The following is an 18,936-nucleotide window of genomic DNA, read 5'->3' on the forward strand; positions in this document are numbered from 1 at the left end:
ACGAAGACATTTTGTAAGGTAAGTATGGAACAACAAAGATGGCAAGGGCTGTGCCGGAAAAATACCTGAAAAGACTTCTTTCAAAAGATTTATTTCAGTTTAAAACCAACTAAAAGTTCTCATTGCCGCATTTTCAGGAGCGTCACGTATTGGAAATTTTAGAAAAAAAGACAAGAAAAAGTTTAGTGTAAATTTTAATATACAAATATAAATAATATGCAATATCAGATCTATTAACAAGTTATTTTTAAAACGCTAGGGGCGCGCGGTGGCGTCAAAATGCGTCCATCCACCAATTTCATTGAACAGTTGGTTACCAGGACAACTGGTCCTGCTCCCTTGCCGATGCCCAATCAGCCGGTAATCAGACTGTACATAATTCCCTTCTTGGGCACAAGAAATTAACTGTTTCAAAGCATCCAACTGTGTTTGCGTCGGTGCTGTGCCTAAAACCCATTAGTCAAAGCAACCGAATTATGCAAAACACTTAATTCACTTTGAAAATTTCCAATAACACAAATCCCGATACTTTTCGAGTTGTACCTCGGCACGTGCGCCCCCCAAATACCCCAACCGCGCCCCTCATAGACATTGCCATCACCCCCAATCTGAAAAAACAATCACCAACCCATGGCAAAGCTTCGCCTGAATTACCAAGAAGTTGTAACCGATGTCTTGCCACCCATTGTGGTCTATGTGATAGTTTTGAATGCCTTTGACGCGGCTTTTGCACGCCTGGAGACTTAGACAATTCGAGCCGTCCGAGTGGTGGACCACCACAAACGGGGCTGGTTTTTGGGCCAAAGGCTGGGACGATTTGGGCGCTCTTGCGCCCCATTCCGACCGCGAGATAACCGTGGGACACGCACCTAAAATTATTGAAAATTTTGCCCCAACTTTTCCGCAAACTCACTGTGGGCCAAGTGCGGCCAAGCTGCTAGGAGTAACACCAGTCGGAACATTTTGAGACTGGCCAAGTCGGGAAACAATCATTTTTATAACAACGTTTTGGATGTAATTCCCCTTGTTTGATCGGAAAGTTCGCTGAGGTCAGCTACATCCTAATAAAAACTTGATTAGATGGGGGCTTCCCACTCCCAGCGTTGATAGTGTTTTATTTTATTGACATTTTACCAGTCTCAAATACATATCGACTGGTTAAATAAAAAACACGGTAAATAAGTTAAGTTGCATGATTTGCGTCACGAATGTCGGGCGAAAGCTCCCAAGGCGTATTCGGGGTTGCCTACAAGCGCGCAACAATAAACGCTAAATAATAACTGGTAAAAATAAGTATGATTTAAATTGTGATAAAAATCAATACGGCAAGCGCGTGATGTTTGTAATCTCTGATATTTGGAGCTAATTAGCTGTCACGCTGCGAAACTAAAAATTGTTGAATTAAATGAGACAATTGTACATTCGGGCACTTTTTATTCAGTCGATGTGACATTCAACACATAAAACATGAATCTAATTATACAACAATTAGCCCGGCTCATTCATCAATACTTTTGTTCGAGCGTGCTTACTAAATTAATACACATCGGGTTTATTTTTGTGATAATTAATTAACTAGTTCAAACTGCACAATGAAATGTAGCGTTGTTGGATATTTTCGGGATTACATTTTTGTGACAAATTAACGAATTGCAGTCGTAGTAATTTTAGAAGAGACGAATATAAAGAGACAATTATATGTAAACACTATACTACACAGAAACATGCAACACGCCATCTCCGGGGAAATTTACAAAATGGGGCAAGTGTCGTCTCCCGTTGATTTGCTGTATGAATTTTGTCACGATCTTACACTAAATTCGGTATTGGAAGTTTCTCAAACCGAACAAACTAGTTAATGACTCAATATAGCAAGATCCAAATTAGATCTCTTGTCTCGTGTGAAGCAGGAAAACGGCGAGCAGGAAAGGTGGTCGACTCCCCCACCGCTAATCAAATTTAAATTCGATGAGGTGAAAACACAGCCGATTTTTACACAAATTTCTATAGCAACACGCGAGGCTAATCGATAGCAGCAAAGATTCATGTAATGCAGCTGTCTTGATATCGAAACCAGTGGGTTTTAAATATTAATTCCCCCCAAAATCCCCCCCTGAGTGACACTCGGGGAAATTTATATTCGACGTAAAAATATACCGAAAATTTGTTTTAACGTAATTATGTAAATAAACAAGACCCGGCGCTCCAATTTAACATCTTGCCAGCTCCGGCCGGTCCTTTTGTCCAAAAGACTTTATCTGCTTTTGGATATGTTTCATAGCTATTCTCTCGCCGCAAACTTAATCGAGTTAGTCCAACGTGACTCTTTTAATAATACTGGGTGTGCTGTCCATGATAAAGCCCTCTTATTTTAAGTTTTAATTGGAACTATTCCAACTCTGAATCACTTATGTGGTCCATAGATCGGAAAATCACTTTAAATTCCTTTCAGCGAATCGATTAATTAACAGACATTGTTCTAAATAACAACAAAACCCCCATCGTGATCAGAGATCGTCTTGAATGTAATAACCTTTTACGATGTCGTGAATCGTCTCATTATTAGACTGCGTCTATTAAAGGTGGATCAAGTGACAGACGCTGAATTTATTTCCGTATTCACTTGATTGATAGTTGGAAAATTATCATTGCGCTTATTGGCAGCAAGGAGGAGCAGTTTGTTCACTAGATAATAATTGCACTGTGCACAGTATTCGAAACCCACATTAAAGCGCAAAGTGTGCAGTTCCACTGTTTGCGTTTTTGCCATATTTGAGACTTTTCTGCATCAATAAACCCACATATGCTTCCGCTTGCAATTTCCATTACAGTCGCGCTAAACCCGCACATCATTAATAGACAACGAATTTCGTTCGCACAGAAAAAGCAATAATTCACCGGGAAATTTGCTCTCTTCTAAATATCAAAGTCCAATTACTCGCTCTAATGTATGTTCGCTAATAAATTTGCACCAATTTATCCGCCTCCCATTCAATTTCGCATTGCAAAAATATTTACGTTTGGGAAGAATGCGGTGGAGAAATTGGTTATTAAAAATGAAGTTTTGGCGGTTTAGGGTGAAAAGACTGTCTCGGAGGTCCGGTTTGTGACTTATTTACGAAAAAGTTCGCGATCAAAATAAACCACAGCGGCAAACTTGAATAAATGGTATAAAGAGAATCGATTTTTGCTCCAGAGGCGATGAAGTTTCATCGCGAAATAGCTTCGGCTTGTCATATGTTTTTATTATTTTGAACAAGTTTTTGAACCAGCGGAAACAAAGCAGACTTTAGTAAACATAACTTCAGTGAAAAGTGGGAAAAATATAGAGGATTCTTAAACGCGAGGCCAGTGGATATTTTTCTCAAGCTTTTGACCACCAAATATTAGAGACCGGATTCTTTGGAAGCTAAAAACCTTATTTAAACCTTAAGTCTGGTAATTAAACACGATCTACGTTTTGTCGAAACTTTAAATTATTATCTATTATAGAAAAAAAGCTATAAAGAAGTTAATTACCTGTTGAACCTAAAAGACAGTGAAACAACGAAAAACTGAAAAATTTAGGAAATGTATGTGAAATACGGAAAATCAATAAACAAAAAGCTGAAATACTGAGAATAAATATAAAAACTATGTGAATAAAACGCTAAGAAACTATGAGATTGAAAGACTGGAGCCTGAGAACGTAAAAAAATAAGAAGTTTGTTAAAAGTTGAATAATTTTTTTTTGTTTTTGCTTCTCAAAGATTTTTGACCTCGTAATTTTTGAGTTTTGTGAAAAAATATTGCGAAACCATTGAGTTTTTGCTCAAAAACTTGCCAAATGTTTGAGTTTGAACACGAACTAATTGCGTCTTTATCAAGAACAAATCGATCCACAATTTATCCAGGATTTTTGAACTCAAGTGTGATAAAAAACTTGAAATTCTCTTAGAAAACAGCGAAATTCCACTTGGTTTGGCCGACATTTACAATATAATCAACCAACAGTTTTTTGCTCAGTTTCAATCGCCTCATGATTGGTTTGTTTTACAGTTGGGTGTGCAATCTCCCACCCATATCCAATGACAAGCGCTTCAATCGTCTTGCAATTTTTTGTGCACCAGATAAACAAGTGCGAGGTGATTTTTATTGGTCAATTACGCATTCTTGGGACAAATGAAACACCAGTGAGTGAAACCGGTTTAAGGGCCCGTCTCTCTCACGGAGACGGGATTTCGCCTTAGCTGCGAATAAAATGGTCGATTCCGCTTAGTTTTTGAAATAATTTGATTTTTTGACGAAAACACACGTTGTTTAAAATTTATTATTACACAAAGCTAGATACTAATAAAAAATTGAAAAAATATGTTATTTTAAATTAGGAAGATTAAACACAACTGTGAGATGTTTAAAATTCAGTTTAGGAATTTTGGAAAAATAAATAGGGTGGCAAATATTTCCATTAAAAAAAAAACAAATTTATTTCGAGTCTTAAGAAAAGTTTTAATAGTAATATTTTGCATTTTTATCATCTGATGTTTTCCTAGTTGCTTTTCCGCAATACAACTTCTTTGAAAGTCATTAATCAATTATAATATTTAAAAAAAATAAATATACCTAAAATTGGAGCACTAATATAAGCTAGTAGCAAAATAGATTCATAAAGTTGCCAAAAAGATAGTGGTGGAACTCATGAAATTCGTTCGTCTTCATTCCTTCTTTACTCGTCGTTCGAAGTGGATGCTATTATGGAGAAGTATCTTCTACTAAGAGTAAGTATCGACATACGTGCTATAAACTGTAGTCTTTGTTTCCGATAGTAAGGTAGAGAAAAGTAGCATCTACTTTAGACACTGTAGTTTACTGCAGTACTAGCAGCTAATTACCCGTAGGTTCGAACAAATTTTGCTTACACAATTTAAAAAAAAATCGCGGGGATAAGGCGGTGGATGCGCCGGTGCGAGTGGGCGCTAGTTTGATAAATGGTTGTAGTGGTTGCGGAGTAATGTCCGAATGGGGGTTGTAGTGCATAGCGAACTCCTCTCGTCGGAAGTTAGTTAAAAAAAGAGTTGTAGCGGTTCGGGTGGGGCAGACCGACAGCTCGAACACGCGCGCCACTGAACGTCGCGACGCGGAAAGACGTTGCGCACCCGGCGTCGAACAGCGTGTAGTATGATCCGAGAATCGAATAAGAACGTCAGGTGGTGTGCCGGGCCACACGAAACCACGAATAACATATCATAAAACCGGTGATAGTAACATAGATATCGGTTATGTTAAAATTGCTTGTAGTGCCTAATAGATCAATTTATTTAGTGGTCGGTTCCTACACAGGAAATCGATTTTGGACCCAGGAAGATGATTGAAGGTATCGTTTTTAGTCATTTCGCCCTGCGTGCCACACTTGATAACGAGTCATGTGGCTCCATGCAGATGGCTTCTTGCATCCCCTCCTCCCAACTCACGTGCTCCATATAACCTCTGTACCGACCCCCAAACAACCGGAGATCGCCCGGAGTCCCGGAGACACGACAAATCACTTAATTGACTTCTAATAACTAGGATTAATGCCACTATAAAACTATAAATAATGGAAACCGACTCCAATCGACTTATTCTTGATACTCTCCACTCAAATAACCATAAAACTTAAGTTCCTTTTTAAAAATAGTTTATTGGTTGCGCGGCTTATAAATAATTAGAAAAAACGTGCTTCATAACACGTTACTAATCAATTGCTTGCGGAGACAATGATGAGCTTCAAACAGTCGCGTTCATCATTAAAGTGTGTTTCGAATTTTCTCTATCGATCATTTTTCCAACCTTGATCTAAATAAAAATTTTATAGACAAAGTGGAATAAACATATGAACATATGATTTAATAAGTGTCACAATCAATACAATCAAAATCAATAAGCAGAACAGACGTACTATAATTTCCCTAATACAGAACATCGTCAGTTGGCACTTAAAAGCTTCAAGCGACACTTGCTTAAAATATGAAATATCCTCCTAATTTGTACCCCCATTCATCTTATCCATTCAAGATTGCCTCATTTTTCATTCATCGTTGTCGTGCATGCACTAATCTTCTTAAAGCGTCCGAATTTTGCACAATCATCGGCCGAAATTTAAGCTTAAGCTTGGAAAATGAGTCCTCGTATTTCAGCAGTATGCACTGGCGAGAGACGCGGCCCAATTATCTATTCTTGCGCTGAACCAACTCAATATCAGTATTCCGTCCTGTCAAAATTTTGCCCGAACTGCAAGGATTTAATAGGCGAAAAGCGCGGCTAAATATAGAATGATGGTTTCAGTTCATTAGGATTTTCGAGGAACTGGGAAAGGACACGTCTAGAGGAGCAAGTGTGCAGAAATACCTAATCTATTGAGTTCTCGAACGTTTGCTTGAACTGATTTTAATATTCTCTCCAGTGATTGAAATCCTCACTCGAGTCAAGTGTTTGATTTTGTGGTTAAGCTGATTGAAAATCGGTTTCATGGCCTTTCAGCTGCATAATTCTCACCAAGTCGTGATGCACCACCAATTTTTGATTTATCAGAGGCGCTTATTTGTAATTTTCTCCCAAATTGATTTGGGGAAAACGTAATTAGTTTAATATCTAGAGGGAAAAGATTATATCCCGGCCTTTATCCTCTTGCGAATTGTGTTCTTAATCTGGTCACGTTGTCTGTTCAATGGAAGAAATTCAAAAGGAAAACTATTACGCTCTTGCAAAACCCAAAACCGGACTTGTACTCGGGCAATTATGAGCGACTTTAATTATGTAAAGGAACTCCATTGGCCCTCACTCTTCGGGAAATGAATGAATAACCAATTCATGTAGGGAACATGAAGGTACTTCTGGTATTTATCAAGCGCAAGCGCGTTTCTATGGCTTTTGTTGGTAACGATCAGCTGACTCAAACATCGTTAAATATTTCAGACCCATAATTGCAGGCTAGAAGACGGAAAACCCTGCGACTTCACTGAACACAGCTAACATGATTAAAAAATCACGTCTGACACTCTATTAAATATTCACTTACCACCCTAATGCGACCGCTTTTTGTGCATGTCTGAGCGACAAAAACGCACCCTTACGCGCTACTAATAACAAATCAAACAACTTCACCCCACAGCGCAAATATACTCGATTATTTAACAGCACCCAATTTCTTAGAAATAGTCAGTGGCAGTGGAAAAATTAAAACTTTGTTTTAGTTAGTTGGTTAAAATGATGCTTGATTTTATCAAGTCATAAAAATAAATCGCGTGCTTCTCTTCAGTATGGCGTTTGTGACAATTTCGAGTTGTGCTTCGCCCCAATTATTTGCCAAGCAAAAATTTTCAATTTGCTTGATTGTCGTTTCAAGTTAATTGCCCACCGATATTCCTCCAACCGAGCTGCACTATTTCGAAATACCCTTTCTGCTCTAAACTTTTGCCAATTTGCATACCTGGGTTATCACTAGCAGGAACGCGAAATTCGAATCCTTTTAAGAGAAGTAAGTCATTGGCTTCAATGGCCCTTCCCGTAAAAAGTCCGATTACAAATACATCCGAACCCGGGGAGCGTGTTTGTGTTTTTCCCACTGAAAAGGAGGAGTCATTTTCGACCTTCATTGTTCACAATAACACACCTTTATTCGCGATTGTTCTGTCTTTTTTCTCCACGCAGGGTGTGCGAATTTCCCGTGTTCCTCCTTTATTACTTCCAGACTTATTTTTACACCTCTTTGAGAACTCTTTTCATTCGTTTCGAGTGTCCGTGGCGACTGTTTCATCCAGTGTTTTGGGAGAATTTTTCATTTGCGTGCGCGATCGGGAAGTCTTCGTGCACTGGTTTCAAAATCGTGTTTCATCCGGTCTTCAAGTGGGAGAAAATTACTATTGGCAAGTTCGTTATTAGATTTAGAAACTTGGTTAAATTGGTAAAGTTTTATATTTGTTTTCGCTGACACAATCGAAAAACAATTAGTGTCGGGCTGATACAGTGCAGTACATTATCATCTTTGTTGATATATGTTGTGTGAAAGCTGGATTGGCTGGTAATGTGTCGGAGTTAATCCCGTTTTTCTTTGTCGCGTTTGTCGATTCGGATTTAATCCGCAATTAAATTAGTTCGGAAGGGTTTTTCCAGTTTTCATCTGGAACCAACACGACAATTAATGAATCAACACATGTCACTGGCAACACATGCACCCTAATTCCGCTTTTCACATCTCCCATTAATTAAAATAAGTTTAATTGCTCCCGATGGAGGAGCATTCATTTAATTACGAAAATTTTAAATATTGGTTTTGTGTTGCGATGGAGATAAACACGTTTACGCCAAGCTTCAATTACATAAAAGAAAAATCGTTAACGGGAAATTGCATCAACAAAAAATGAAAGGGCGCAATTCGGGCACATCTCCAATTTAATCTAGGCTTATCTAAACTTTGTTTGCTCCCAGATCAAGGATTTTATTTAAATAGTAATGAGGAACGCAAAACCATGTGCAGAAAATTTTCTAGAGCCGAATTTCCTTTGAGATTGCATATACGCATCCTCATAATTTTTGAAGCGTTACAGCTTCGAATTGCTTTTTTATCAGATCCGAAAAACAATTTCTGAAACTCACACAAGGAGCGCGAGACATGCATAATTTAGACCAAACGAAATTAAACAAAGTTCTCCGTGTGTTGATAGGAAATAAATTAATTACGTTAAATTTAGTCCAACTCGTAGCAGGAAACAAGGCGGAACTATACCACCTTTCGTGAGGAAAAAATAATCAAAATTGGAGGAACAACACTGTTGCTATTAGTCCCGTTATTGTATCTATTGTAGATATGTATCTCGGTAGCCGCACTTTACGACCGACAATAATGTTTACAGCTTTGTGTGACAAGAAATGTCATTTATATACAAACAAAGCTTTGGGGCAAAAAATGCCCAAGCCCCAAATGGTAACCTGGCCATGCTGCATAAACAAGCAATAATCTACAGACGCTGTTTTGTTTCGCAATTAACTAATCGATAATAATTGCAAGTCAAATGCTACTGGCTATAAAATAAGACTACATGCTGTTCCCTCTAAGCCAGTCCTCGAGGGTCCAGAAACTAGCGCAAAACCGGTCATTTATTTAATCAACTGGTTGAACAAATTTGAAAGCACAAAATAAATAAATAAATGTTTTTATTGAGTTACACCTGCAGTATTTAATTTAATATTCGAGACAGCAGGAGTTTAATTTTAAAATAATTCACTTTTGAGTTAATTTAATTTGCTGCAAACTTGGATTCCGGAACTAGAACTAATTATGATTAAATGTCGAGTTTTTACGTTTCAGAGCAAGGAAGTCGGTTATAGCCGTTTATTACCACCTGATACTCGCCATAATTGGCTCCGGATCAATAAAACCACTAATCGCTTTTTTGATAGAAGCTATTTGTTTTTGTAAACGATCCATGGGTCCTGACAGGGCTGGAGACGTTCGGACTAACGTCGAGGTCCGAAGGACGGCATTTTTCAGCTGATCAATGAGTCGCTTCCTGGCAACTTTTTTACTTTTAGACTAGGTTTAGTCACAATGGCCCATGAACGTCTGCACCTATTATGGCCTAATTGCCGCATAAAAGAAAACAGGGGAGGATTATTCTTATTTGAGTTTCGCGTGCGAACTTTTATTAAAGTAAACGATGAGAAAAGCCGAACACAAATCATTTTAATTCACAGTTCCGATAGGCACTAGTGTATAATTTTAATTTTTGGTTGTTTTGCCTCACGCGAAAGCGCGCCCATCGGCGCGGATTTTTAGTTGGTCGTTAGGCGGCTTATCGGTCATTTATTTGCGCTGGGCCAACCTCCGGATTTGTTGCGAACACACCCTCACACATCTATTATATTCATGCCAAAAGGTACATTCCGGGGAAAAACAACACCATCTATAACATTACAAGGGGAAGGAAAATCGATCGGTGCACGGATTTATAGTCATCTAAACAAATTGATTTCGAACTTCGTCTAGGAAAATATTCCCATCTCGAGTTATTAATATCGGCATGACAGACTGTTTGTTGGATTTTGAATAGTCGGGAGCGCTCGTAAGTCAAGTTCAACTAAACAGTTGTATTTCTTGGGTTACTATAACAATTTGGAAAGGCGGACTGGACTAAAGGTCATAAAATCCCAAAATTATGTTAGTTATGACGTCCGGGAGTGAACTTGAGCCGCACAAGACGGTGGATTTTTGACATCGCAATAGGAATATCAAGGAGTTTTGGCACAAACACTCACTTCTTTATTGATAGAAACAAACGTTAAATAATTCCGACATTGAATAAAGTTAATAAAACTGACTTGTAGAATTTTACTGGTGAAGTATTAACACGGAAATTTTGTTTATTTGGATTAGAGCGTCTGATGATAGCTTTGTTGTACTCAGGCGCCGAGTGTGTATTTTTGTGCATCTATCAAATATATGGACGCATTTTCTGGAATAATGTCACGTCCGCGTGTCCACTTTACGACTTGTCTATGACATTGTTGTAGACATTTTATGTCGCGGAAACTCGTCAACTAATTGAGATGCGCCAAGCTCAACTTTGGATTTTTTTAACTAGCTGTAAAATTGTTATGTAGTGATTTATGCCGAAATCAAAAATAGTTTTTGTTTACACTCGGGGGTATTTTTAGCCAAATGAAGTGCCGCATCACCAATTAAACAGCAAATGATTATTGTTTCAGTACGGCGAGTAGTGAAACTCAGATGTGACAAAGATTTAAATATTGTTAATGTAAGTGCTGAAAAATTCTCGCTCAAGCCTAATTCCGGCCTAACCGAGTTACCACGCTGTATTCTTAACAAGATGGAGTTGTTCTTGAAATTTACATGACTTACACCTCGCACACTCCGTTTTAATCTTCATATGCCACATAAACATAAACCCTTGCCACCGCAACTTACATTTCACTCACACTGCTCGTGAAACATTGATTTCATGCGTACAAACGCGACCAAAAATCCTTCGGTTTTGTTTTAAATTAGCATTCGCACAATGGCTTGTTTTCTAGGGAACTTATCGACTCCATAATATCATTCGTCTTGATTGCTGGAGCCGACCTAGTTTTTGCCGAAATCTGCCAGATAGTTTGCGTAGCTACAATTGCAGAGGTATTGCGTTGAAAACACTTAAGGTAATTACGTTAAGAAAACTTATAGATTGAGATTAATTTGTTAATAGTGCGTTGGTTTTGATAGACTAAACAGCTGACGTTTAAAGCGGTTGAATCTTTGATGAAGTATGATTAATATGTCTGACACTTGGTAGCGTTTAACGGTTTCGTTTGAAATTTGCGTCGAAACTTTCAATTTCGAAGTTAACGTTTTAATAAAGAGTCTCAGTTTTGATTCAAGCGTCGATTTTTGTTGTATTGGGAGTAGCGTTCCAATTACCAAAGTACACAAGCTGTATTGCTAAAATTTAAATTTGATAACCGAACTTTGTCAAACATGATTTAGCGCTGTGTCAGGATTGACAGCCCAATCAGGCGTTTGCTGACTGCTTGTTTAATTTAATTGTTTTATTGAAACGAAAACACAGTCGCAGCTTTTCTTATCCCAAAGAAAATCGCTACGAACAATCGATTTTGTAACGGCGTTTTACAAATTTACCCAAGGCTATGTTTTCCGTTGACATGAGACTGAGTGTGCCATTAAATGTTATCCTTAGCATCATCCTGGGGAGCCGATTATTTACATATGTTTGCTCTTCCACATGTCACGGAATTTTACTTCAATCGATTGTAGTTAAAAATATCCGCACTTTCCTGCCGTTTTTTACCAGAAAACAATAAGTCTGGACGCGCTTTTACTATTTAATATACTCATCAAAAAAGGTCGGCACTTTCTTAATTATTTATACGAACACCACTCCAACTTTACCAGAGACATCAGAAACAGATAATCGATCCTTAATTAACTAATAATAGAAGACCAACATGTACCAAAATGGGACACCAGCTGGCCCTGAAATATACGAAAACTAAAGTGTCAAGGGAAAGTGTTATTACAAGTCAATAAAAGACAAAGAAAACAATTTTTTAAGTGTGACGAAATTGTTCAGCTTCGTGGGACGACCGAAATGAATGAATTCTTGTTCAAGTTCCTATCGAGCCATTTATGTAGCAAGCATATACTTAATTTGTTGGCATGAGTAAAGCTGGCGGAAATTGGGGTGGCATTAAATGAGTGGAACAATATTATCTCAAGTATGAAACGATTTTGCCCCACGCTGAATAAATCTGAGTGTCTTCCCTACTATCTTGCAAGTTTAAATAACATTATGTTGTGAATATATGTTGAATAAATGAATGAGCATGGCGGGAGAAAAATGGAGCGTTCTATTATTTAGCACAAATTTCGTGTTGAACTGGAGTTGAGTCATTTATGAGAATTAATTTTTTCCGAAAGGGTTTCGTTTCATTTTACTCCCGCTAAAATTTTAAGTGGCACAATTTGTACAGTACGAAGTTTATTGATGCAAAAACTTTTAATGGTCGTATTCAGTGAGCACACTTTTGAACGTTGTGTCGTTAGTTTGTCTAGTTCGGAGCGAAATAATTAAGCCACTATCAAAATCCCTAATATACGTTCATGAACTGTCTTTATTAGCCCAAGGAGCGGCTTATCTAACGCTGTTTATGTAGTTTTATTCCGAGCTAATTTACTCCGAAATTATATTTATTCAGCTTTCCAGAGATGGCCGACGTGATAAATTGATTGTTGAAGTTTTCGAGGGTTGCATGTTCGCAGCCTAAGTCTTCCAAATTGATCAGATTATTTTTCTTATTAATTTACTGACAAATAGGAAACGGGTTAATTATACGGCCGAAAAATTTGATTATATCAGAGCACGTATTAACACTGCCCACTAATTTACAAATTAAGATCCCGTAACGAAATACTGCGTGTACGAACGCAAACGGAATACATTATTCCACCGAAAGCTCTGATACATGCCTGTTTTGTTTCTGTCCTTAAACCGCGGTTTATGGGCATAGGTACACATGGTCGATTTTCTATAAATTCTACTTTATTGTAAGTCTGGAAGCAGCCCATAGTCGTAAACGAAAATTTCAATCCCGAAATTCCTTGTCACCTCACTTAACATATTGTCAAAGTTTGCAAGGACCGCCATTCTGTCATGTTTTATTACTAAGCACCGGTGATTTATTCAGATTCGCCCCTTTGGGAATTAATTTTCGCTATTTGTATTGATTTTTTCAGGCAATCGATTAAACAAATTTTGTGCTCGTCAAACGTTAATGAGAACTATCGTTTTAAGTGAGTTTGAAAAACTGTAACTTGCATGACGCCAGTTACCAGGCGTTCGTTTCAAGATGTCATCGAACATGGGTGTTGCGTGCGGCTGTCAAATGGGTTATTAAAAAGGTAGCCACAATGGCAGAAAGTCCACAAAAATGTCTTGATCCATTTGCGTTGTAAATGTAATCAGACTTGTAGTGCATGGCCATTTATCTTAATACGAGGGCGGGTAATAAATCAAAATCGTAACTTTTAACGATTCCTTTAGAACGTGTCATTCTGTAGCATTCCATATTCCATGAAAAATCTTTTATATGCAAATACGTCGCCTGGAATTTAAATATTGTAAACGGCGAATATGATACTAGAAAGCACGAAGGCAGCAGCTTCCTGATTACGATCCTTGTGAGCTTTATATAAATTGGCATGTTGCGAGGTGCACAGCCTCGAGTCAACCTGGTCTAGGATTTGCATATATGTCGGCCGATTAAATTTGAACTTATTACAAAAGTACAATGCCTTCGAGTAATTATTTTCGTATTAACGTCATTCCATTACTTTTCCGACAATAACCCATTATGCGTTGTTATTATGCCGCACAAAGCGTCGGTAAGCTTGGGACATGATTTACTTAACAATATAGTCACCTATTAATAACAAGGGACAGCCTGGTGGCCTGTCAATTGAGATAAATCCTGGAGGATAAGTTATTTTCGCAAAATTAAACAGCGTTAATAATCAAATTTAAAATTTCCCGTAAACCGCCATTCATAAACCTACACACCTGACGTTTTAATATTCATTATTTACCAAATTTTCACATAATTCCATACCGAATAATAGCGCGTTAGCTGCACAATAGCGCTGTGACAAATTTATTTGAGTAGCGATAGCTTCTACTAAACATATTTAGCGTCACACTACCTATTCAAGGGACTTTTTATTGATTGTTTCGAAAAATGGTGGATCATATGGTAACGGCCGTTTTCAATGCGAAGTATTTCAGGATTAACAAATTTCTCACATGGGCCACCTGCCCCCGTTATATCACGCGCGTTCTTATCTTAACAATATTTTGTTAGTCCCTGGTTTCCTATCCGCTATTTAATAGAATAAAGTGCCGAGATTGCGGCCATCTGTTTTCACATTTTCTAACACACACAGCTATCGTATTCCTGTTACATCGCAGCGGGACTCCTCAAACTTAATTTAATATTTATTGTCACGCATGCAAAGGAAACACAAGCTATCTCATGCGGCTGCTTCTTTCAGGACTATGAAGTCCAAATTAGGACCGAACCGGTTTTATGCCGGTCCAGGGACCGGTTCGGGAACCGGTTCCGGGACTACTTAATAAGAGAAACCGGTTTATGAAAACTCCTCTTACGTAATTTCGGGAAGAATTATTTGTTTGTTTATGGCGGCGTTTTGCGAGCGAATGTGGGTTGGCCATCAGTGGTAAACAAGCCGTTCAATAAGTAGAATCTTTGCTTAATTAAGGGTTGGGTGGTTCGTTTGAATGGACGTGAAATCGATCATGAGTGATTTAATGCATGCTGATTTAAGCAAATTTGTTTTTAATAAACTCGAAATGAAAATTTATGAAAATATGTTAATTAATCAAACGCTAGGACAGCGTCGCGAATTATCGCCCTTGGAAGTTCCTCTTGCATAATTTAAAATTTCCATTCACAAATCTTCTGGCAATTATCATACAAATTACGGGTTTAATAGCAATATCGGGGCGGACTCTAGACACATGTCATAAAACGTTAACGCTTGACTGACAAGGGCAAAGCTTTCTAGTTTTCAGATCGCCGAAATCCGACCTTTTTCAATACAATTTCAGCTTCAAAATAACGAAAACACGTCAAATGCAATGGTAATTTAAGGAAGATGAAACCTATGTGTACTACTTTGACATTTCGCTTCCGAACTGACAATCGATTTATTGAAGTAGAGCTACTTCTTAAAATAATTCCAATGCCGGCTCTAAATTATCCATCAGTTTTGAGCGTTAAATGTATGACTGGATTATTTTCGCCTTTATCCTGCTTATTTATCTAAATGTGCCCACTCATTAGCTCGGACTGAGTAACAATATCGTGTATAATAAATGAAGCTCTTTCTCTACAACTGATCGTTTAATTATGATTAACATCGTTCTGAACAGATTTGCTTAAAGGTGGTTTAACGGCGAGCCGTGTATTTATAGTAAGAATAATTTTAACCGTTCTGCGGTGATGGATGCGTTGTTTAATGAGAAAAGTAAATATTTTATAGCACGTAGTAAAGTCGAATCGTCATTATTTCAGTTTCTCTTTGCTTTCATAAATAGCGCTGTTACGTCACTTCTAGAACCGAGTTTTGGCAATTGGTTACTGGGAACATTTCAAGACTGGGGCTTCCGGCTAATTGAGGGGTTCAATCATAAGAAATGGGCTGTTTCTCCAGGTTTGGGGAGTTTATTAAATTGATTGCCCGCTCGGCAATAAAAATAAGTGAAGCGGCCCCGATCTGTAAATCTGGCCGCGTCCACAATTTGTCTAGCCTGAGCTTTGGCGTATTTGTCATAAGTTCGTGCAAGCTCTTAAAAGTTGCCGATTTTTCCGCGGATTCAGTTGCGGAAAAATGCGGTGATTGACGTGAATATGCATCATGAATGTTTAATAAAGCCGTAAACCCACCGGTCATTACAATCGGTCGCTTTGGAGTATCGTTGCAATGGAAAACGGTTTGAAATTCAAATCGCATCCGTAAACCGAATACATATCGTTACTTTGTTGCTAAACGCACCTGGCCGTTCCCCGAAGGCTTGGGGAATTTTCCAATTTTTGCAAATAACTCAATAAGATACGTTTCAGTCTGAGGAGATTTTTAGGAGCGCGCTTTGGAAAACATATTTATGCAACTTTCATAAATTGACAACTACTCGACTCGGTTTATTGGCCATCAATTGCTCATACCGGAATACATAAAAATTTAAAAGAGTTTGCCAACTTATGCCAATTTCTTAACGACCGCCATTACTTTGCACTCACTTATATCAGCGATTAACGATTTAAACAATTCCCTTAGTGCCAGCCGTAAAAATATCGAGCTTTGAGCGCCGATCGATCATCTATTGAGCAACAAAGTTGCAGATTTTATGTCGACACCGACGCGTTTCGCACTTAATTATTCCACATTTTTCCATAGACTTGCAATAAATATTGATTTTACGAACACCCCCAGGCTGTGATGGAGTAGGTGTTAAATTATCTTATTTGTTTTAACATCAAAGACAAAACTATCTCGCTCTAACTTCTAACTTACCAGAGCTAAAATCAACAAAATGGCTCGACATTCAATGGGCAAGCTACCAATTACATAAATCAGACGATTTGTTTGCTGTCAAATGCAAGGCTTTTACCGCTTTCATATTCCACTAGAACTCGAAATATTCTCCTCAACTTATTTCATTTGAGCAGGAATTTGTTTGCTCTAAGACAAGCCGCCCTAAATCAGTAAGATGTTGGAAACCACGTAAATTAAAATTTTACACAGTATAACTGTCACATTTCCATGTTCTACTGAATTTGCTCTTAATATTCTCGGTAAACTTACAATTCAGGAGTTTCTGAAACCCTATAGGCTACACATAGTTATCTGAGAATTATTTGCATTGTTTGAAATTCAAATTTCTGCCTTGTCACATGAGGTTTTCCACCCTCGGAAGGCTTTTATGTCTGTTAATAATGTTTCCTAAATTTTACAGACTCATAAACAATTCCCTGCCGCCGGTTGATTTCTGGAGAAAAACTGCTTTTCAGTCACGAGGGTTATTTTTACGAAACCGTTTTATTTATTTATTTGGGGCCGGGTCAAGCACTTCACATTTCCATATTTATATTTGATACCTAATGCGTTTGACGTAAAAAATAAAAATCCCAATAAATCTGTTGATCCCGTGCTACTCCCGTCTCCATGATTCGCATAAATGTTGAATGTGAAAAAATTAAAAATGTATGAGGCGGATCCGAGGAGCAAACATATAAATAACAATCCCTCGTAATAAAGTTAGAGTTTTGGTTTGTTCACCCCAAGAGTGAGGGCAAGTCGCCAGTTTCGCGTAACAAGATGACACTTTGAGGAATGTTGTTTTGGAGCGAAACCGATTTTTGCGATCATTGGCGAAGCGGCAAGCAACTAACGATTTGAGACCGGCCTCATATGCAGAATTACATCCAGATTTCACCTTTGCACGGATTACGAAAGCACAAAAAATCATATTCAAATTTTATTTATAGACGCTTTGTTGGAAACTCATCTTTTACAGATTTAGCTGGACATTGTCACCTTTTTGATCGAGAATTTTTAAACAATTCTTACAGTTAAATATTGCGAGTTAGGAAAGTTTCCTAGTCTCTGCTAATTACGGCGATTGGAATTTATTTAAAAATTGCGGCAGAGGTGGCAGCTGGTGAATGACACTACATCATAACTTCCGTTTTATGGAAGAAATGGCGTCGCATTTTTCTTGGGAGTAAAAAGCTCGCCGCTTTTGAAGTTAATTCATCATTCAACTATTCAATCGATATTTTAATCCAGTTGCTAGCTCCGATCGATTGATCGTGTGCATTAAATTCACTCTCTTAAGGAGGCGCGTTCGGCGTTGATAAATCAAGATATATGATCTCGTGTAAACGCTACAACCCCTCTGACTCAACTATTTATTATTATTTCTCCTCCAAGCTGAAGCCTTTTCTTTCAGTGAAAAATTACGACGGGATTACGAAAACTTTCCTGGTTTCAAGTTCATGTTCAGGTGTAGTGTCACCAAATGATTCATCTCTGGCTCTAAGAGGCCGATTTAAACCGAGAAAGAACATTATGGACGGTCATCCGTTTTCTTACTCTGCGCCAGACGGTTACAAGTGATTGACATTATCTCCCACAACAGACATTTTCCGAAAAATTCCACCGTCCCCAGCAAATATCGCTCGATTATTAAGAAAGCAAAGCACAATTATCTCGGAAATAAAGATTCCCACTTGGCAGTGATTGAGGTGAGGCAGTTTAGATAGAGCCTCTGACGCTTTGAAGGCGTTTGTTTGATAGAGAAATTCTGAACCGTTAATGGCACAGACACAGACCAGCAAGCTGTATGTATAATTAAGGCTCATCTTTACTAAGCGTCCGTATTCAGAGCAAGATCTTGGTATAGTTCCCGGACTTTTAATTCAATTAAGCCGCACCTAAGAAAGTGGCAATTAAACTCGGAAACAATACAACTGATAGAGCGAGGCTTATATTTGATAAACTAGCGCACCGAAACTGTCCATTACCGAAAGTGCAAGTTAAACCTGGAAGGGTTATTAACCGTTGATAAATATAGCCGGACTATCCGTTCGCACATATTTGCAAACGCCTCATATGTAATTTTACTCCGTTGATTGCAAGACAGCTTTCACAAGACCAGGTTTAATTATTTGTTTCAAAAAGTGCAAAACTGTCAAAGTCGTAAATGTCCCGGTGTTTCGACGGCAGTTTGAATAAAATAAACCGGACACAAAAATATACATGAGGATAAAACGGATACACGTCATCAATAGTCAACGACGTCACACTGCCCACTATTATTACGTGACACC

General features: G+C 38.1%; 2 protein-coding genes across 5 annotated transcripts in view; one reads left to right on the forward strand and one right to left on the reverse strand.

Moving 5' to 3' along the window:
• Positions 1-177: 177 nt before the first annotated feature.
• LOC657880 (peptidoglycan-recognition protein SC2) lies at positions 178-1,071 on the reverse strand. The gene is made up of 4 exons (XM_008195185.3): positions 914-1,071; positions 655-869; positions 497-608; positions 178-446 (listed from the first exon to the last, which is right to left on the reverse strand). The coding sequence occupies exons 1-4, from the start codon at positions 960-962 to the stop codon at positions 256-258; spliced, it is 567 nt and encodes a 188-aa protein (XP_008193407.1). The 5' UTR covers positions 963-1,071; the 3' UTR covers positions 178-255.
• A 4,013-nt stretch (positions 1,072-5,084) lies between these two features.
• SK (small conductance calcium-activated potassium channel) overlaps positions 5,085-18,936 on the forward strand; it is a 40,387-nt gene continuing 26,535 nt past the window's right edge. Inside the window, exon 1 of one of the 4 annotated variants that reach the window (XM_015980274.2) lies at positions 5,085-5,353. The gene's annotated coding sequence lies outside the window, so the exon portion shown is untranslated. The remainder of the gene's footprint in view (positions 5,354-18,936) is intronic. The other 3 variants (XM_015980276.2, XM_015980278.2, XM_015980280.2) reach the window with 3 other exon arrangements.

This window comes from Tribolium castaneum, chromosome 10 (assembly GCF_031307605.1).
Source record: "Tribolium castaneum strain GA2 chromosome 10, icTriCast1.1, whole genome shotgun sequence".
NCBI classification, from domain to species: Eukaryota; Metazoa; Arthropoda; class Insecta; order Coleoptera; family Tenebrionidae; genus Tribolium; species Tribolium castaneum.

Coding starts and splice junctions, on each gene's coding strand:
- LOC657880 (XM_008195185.3), bottom strand. CDS start 962: ATGTTCCGACTGGTGTTACTCCTAGCAGCTTGGCCGCACTTGGCCCAC. Junction 870..913: donor TTGGCCGCACTTGGCCCACA/GTGAGTTTGCGG, acceptor CAATAATTTTAG/GTGCGTGTCCCACGGTTATC. Junction 609..654: donor ACATCGGTTACAACTTCTTG/GTAATTCAGGCG, acceptor TTGTTTTTTCAG/ATTGGGGGTGATGGCAATGT.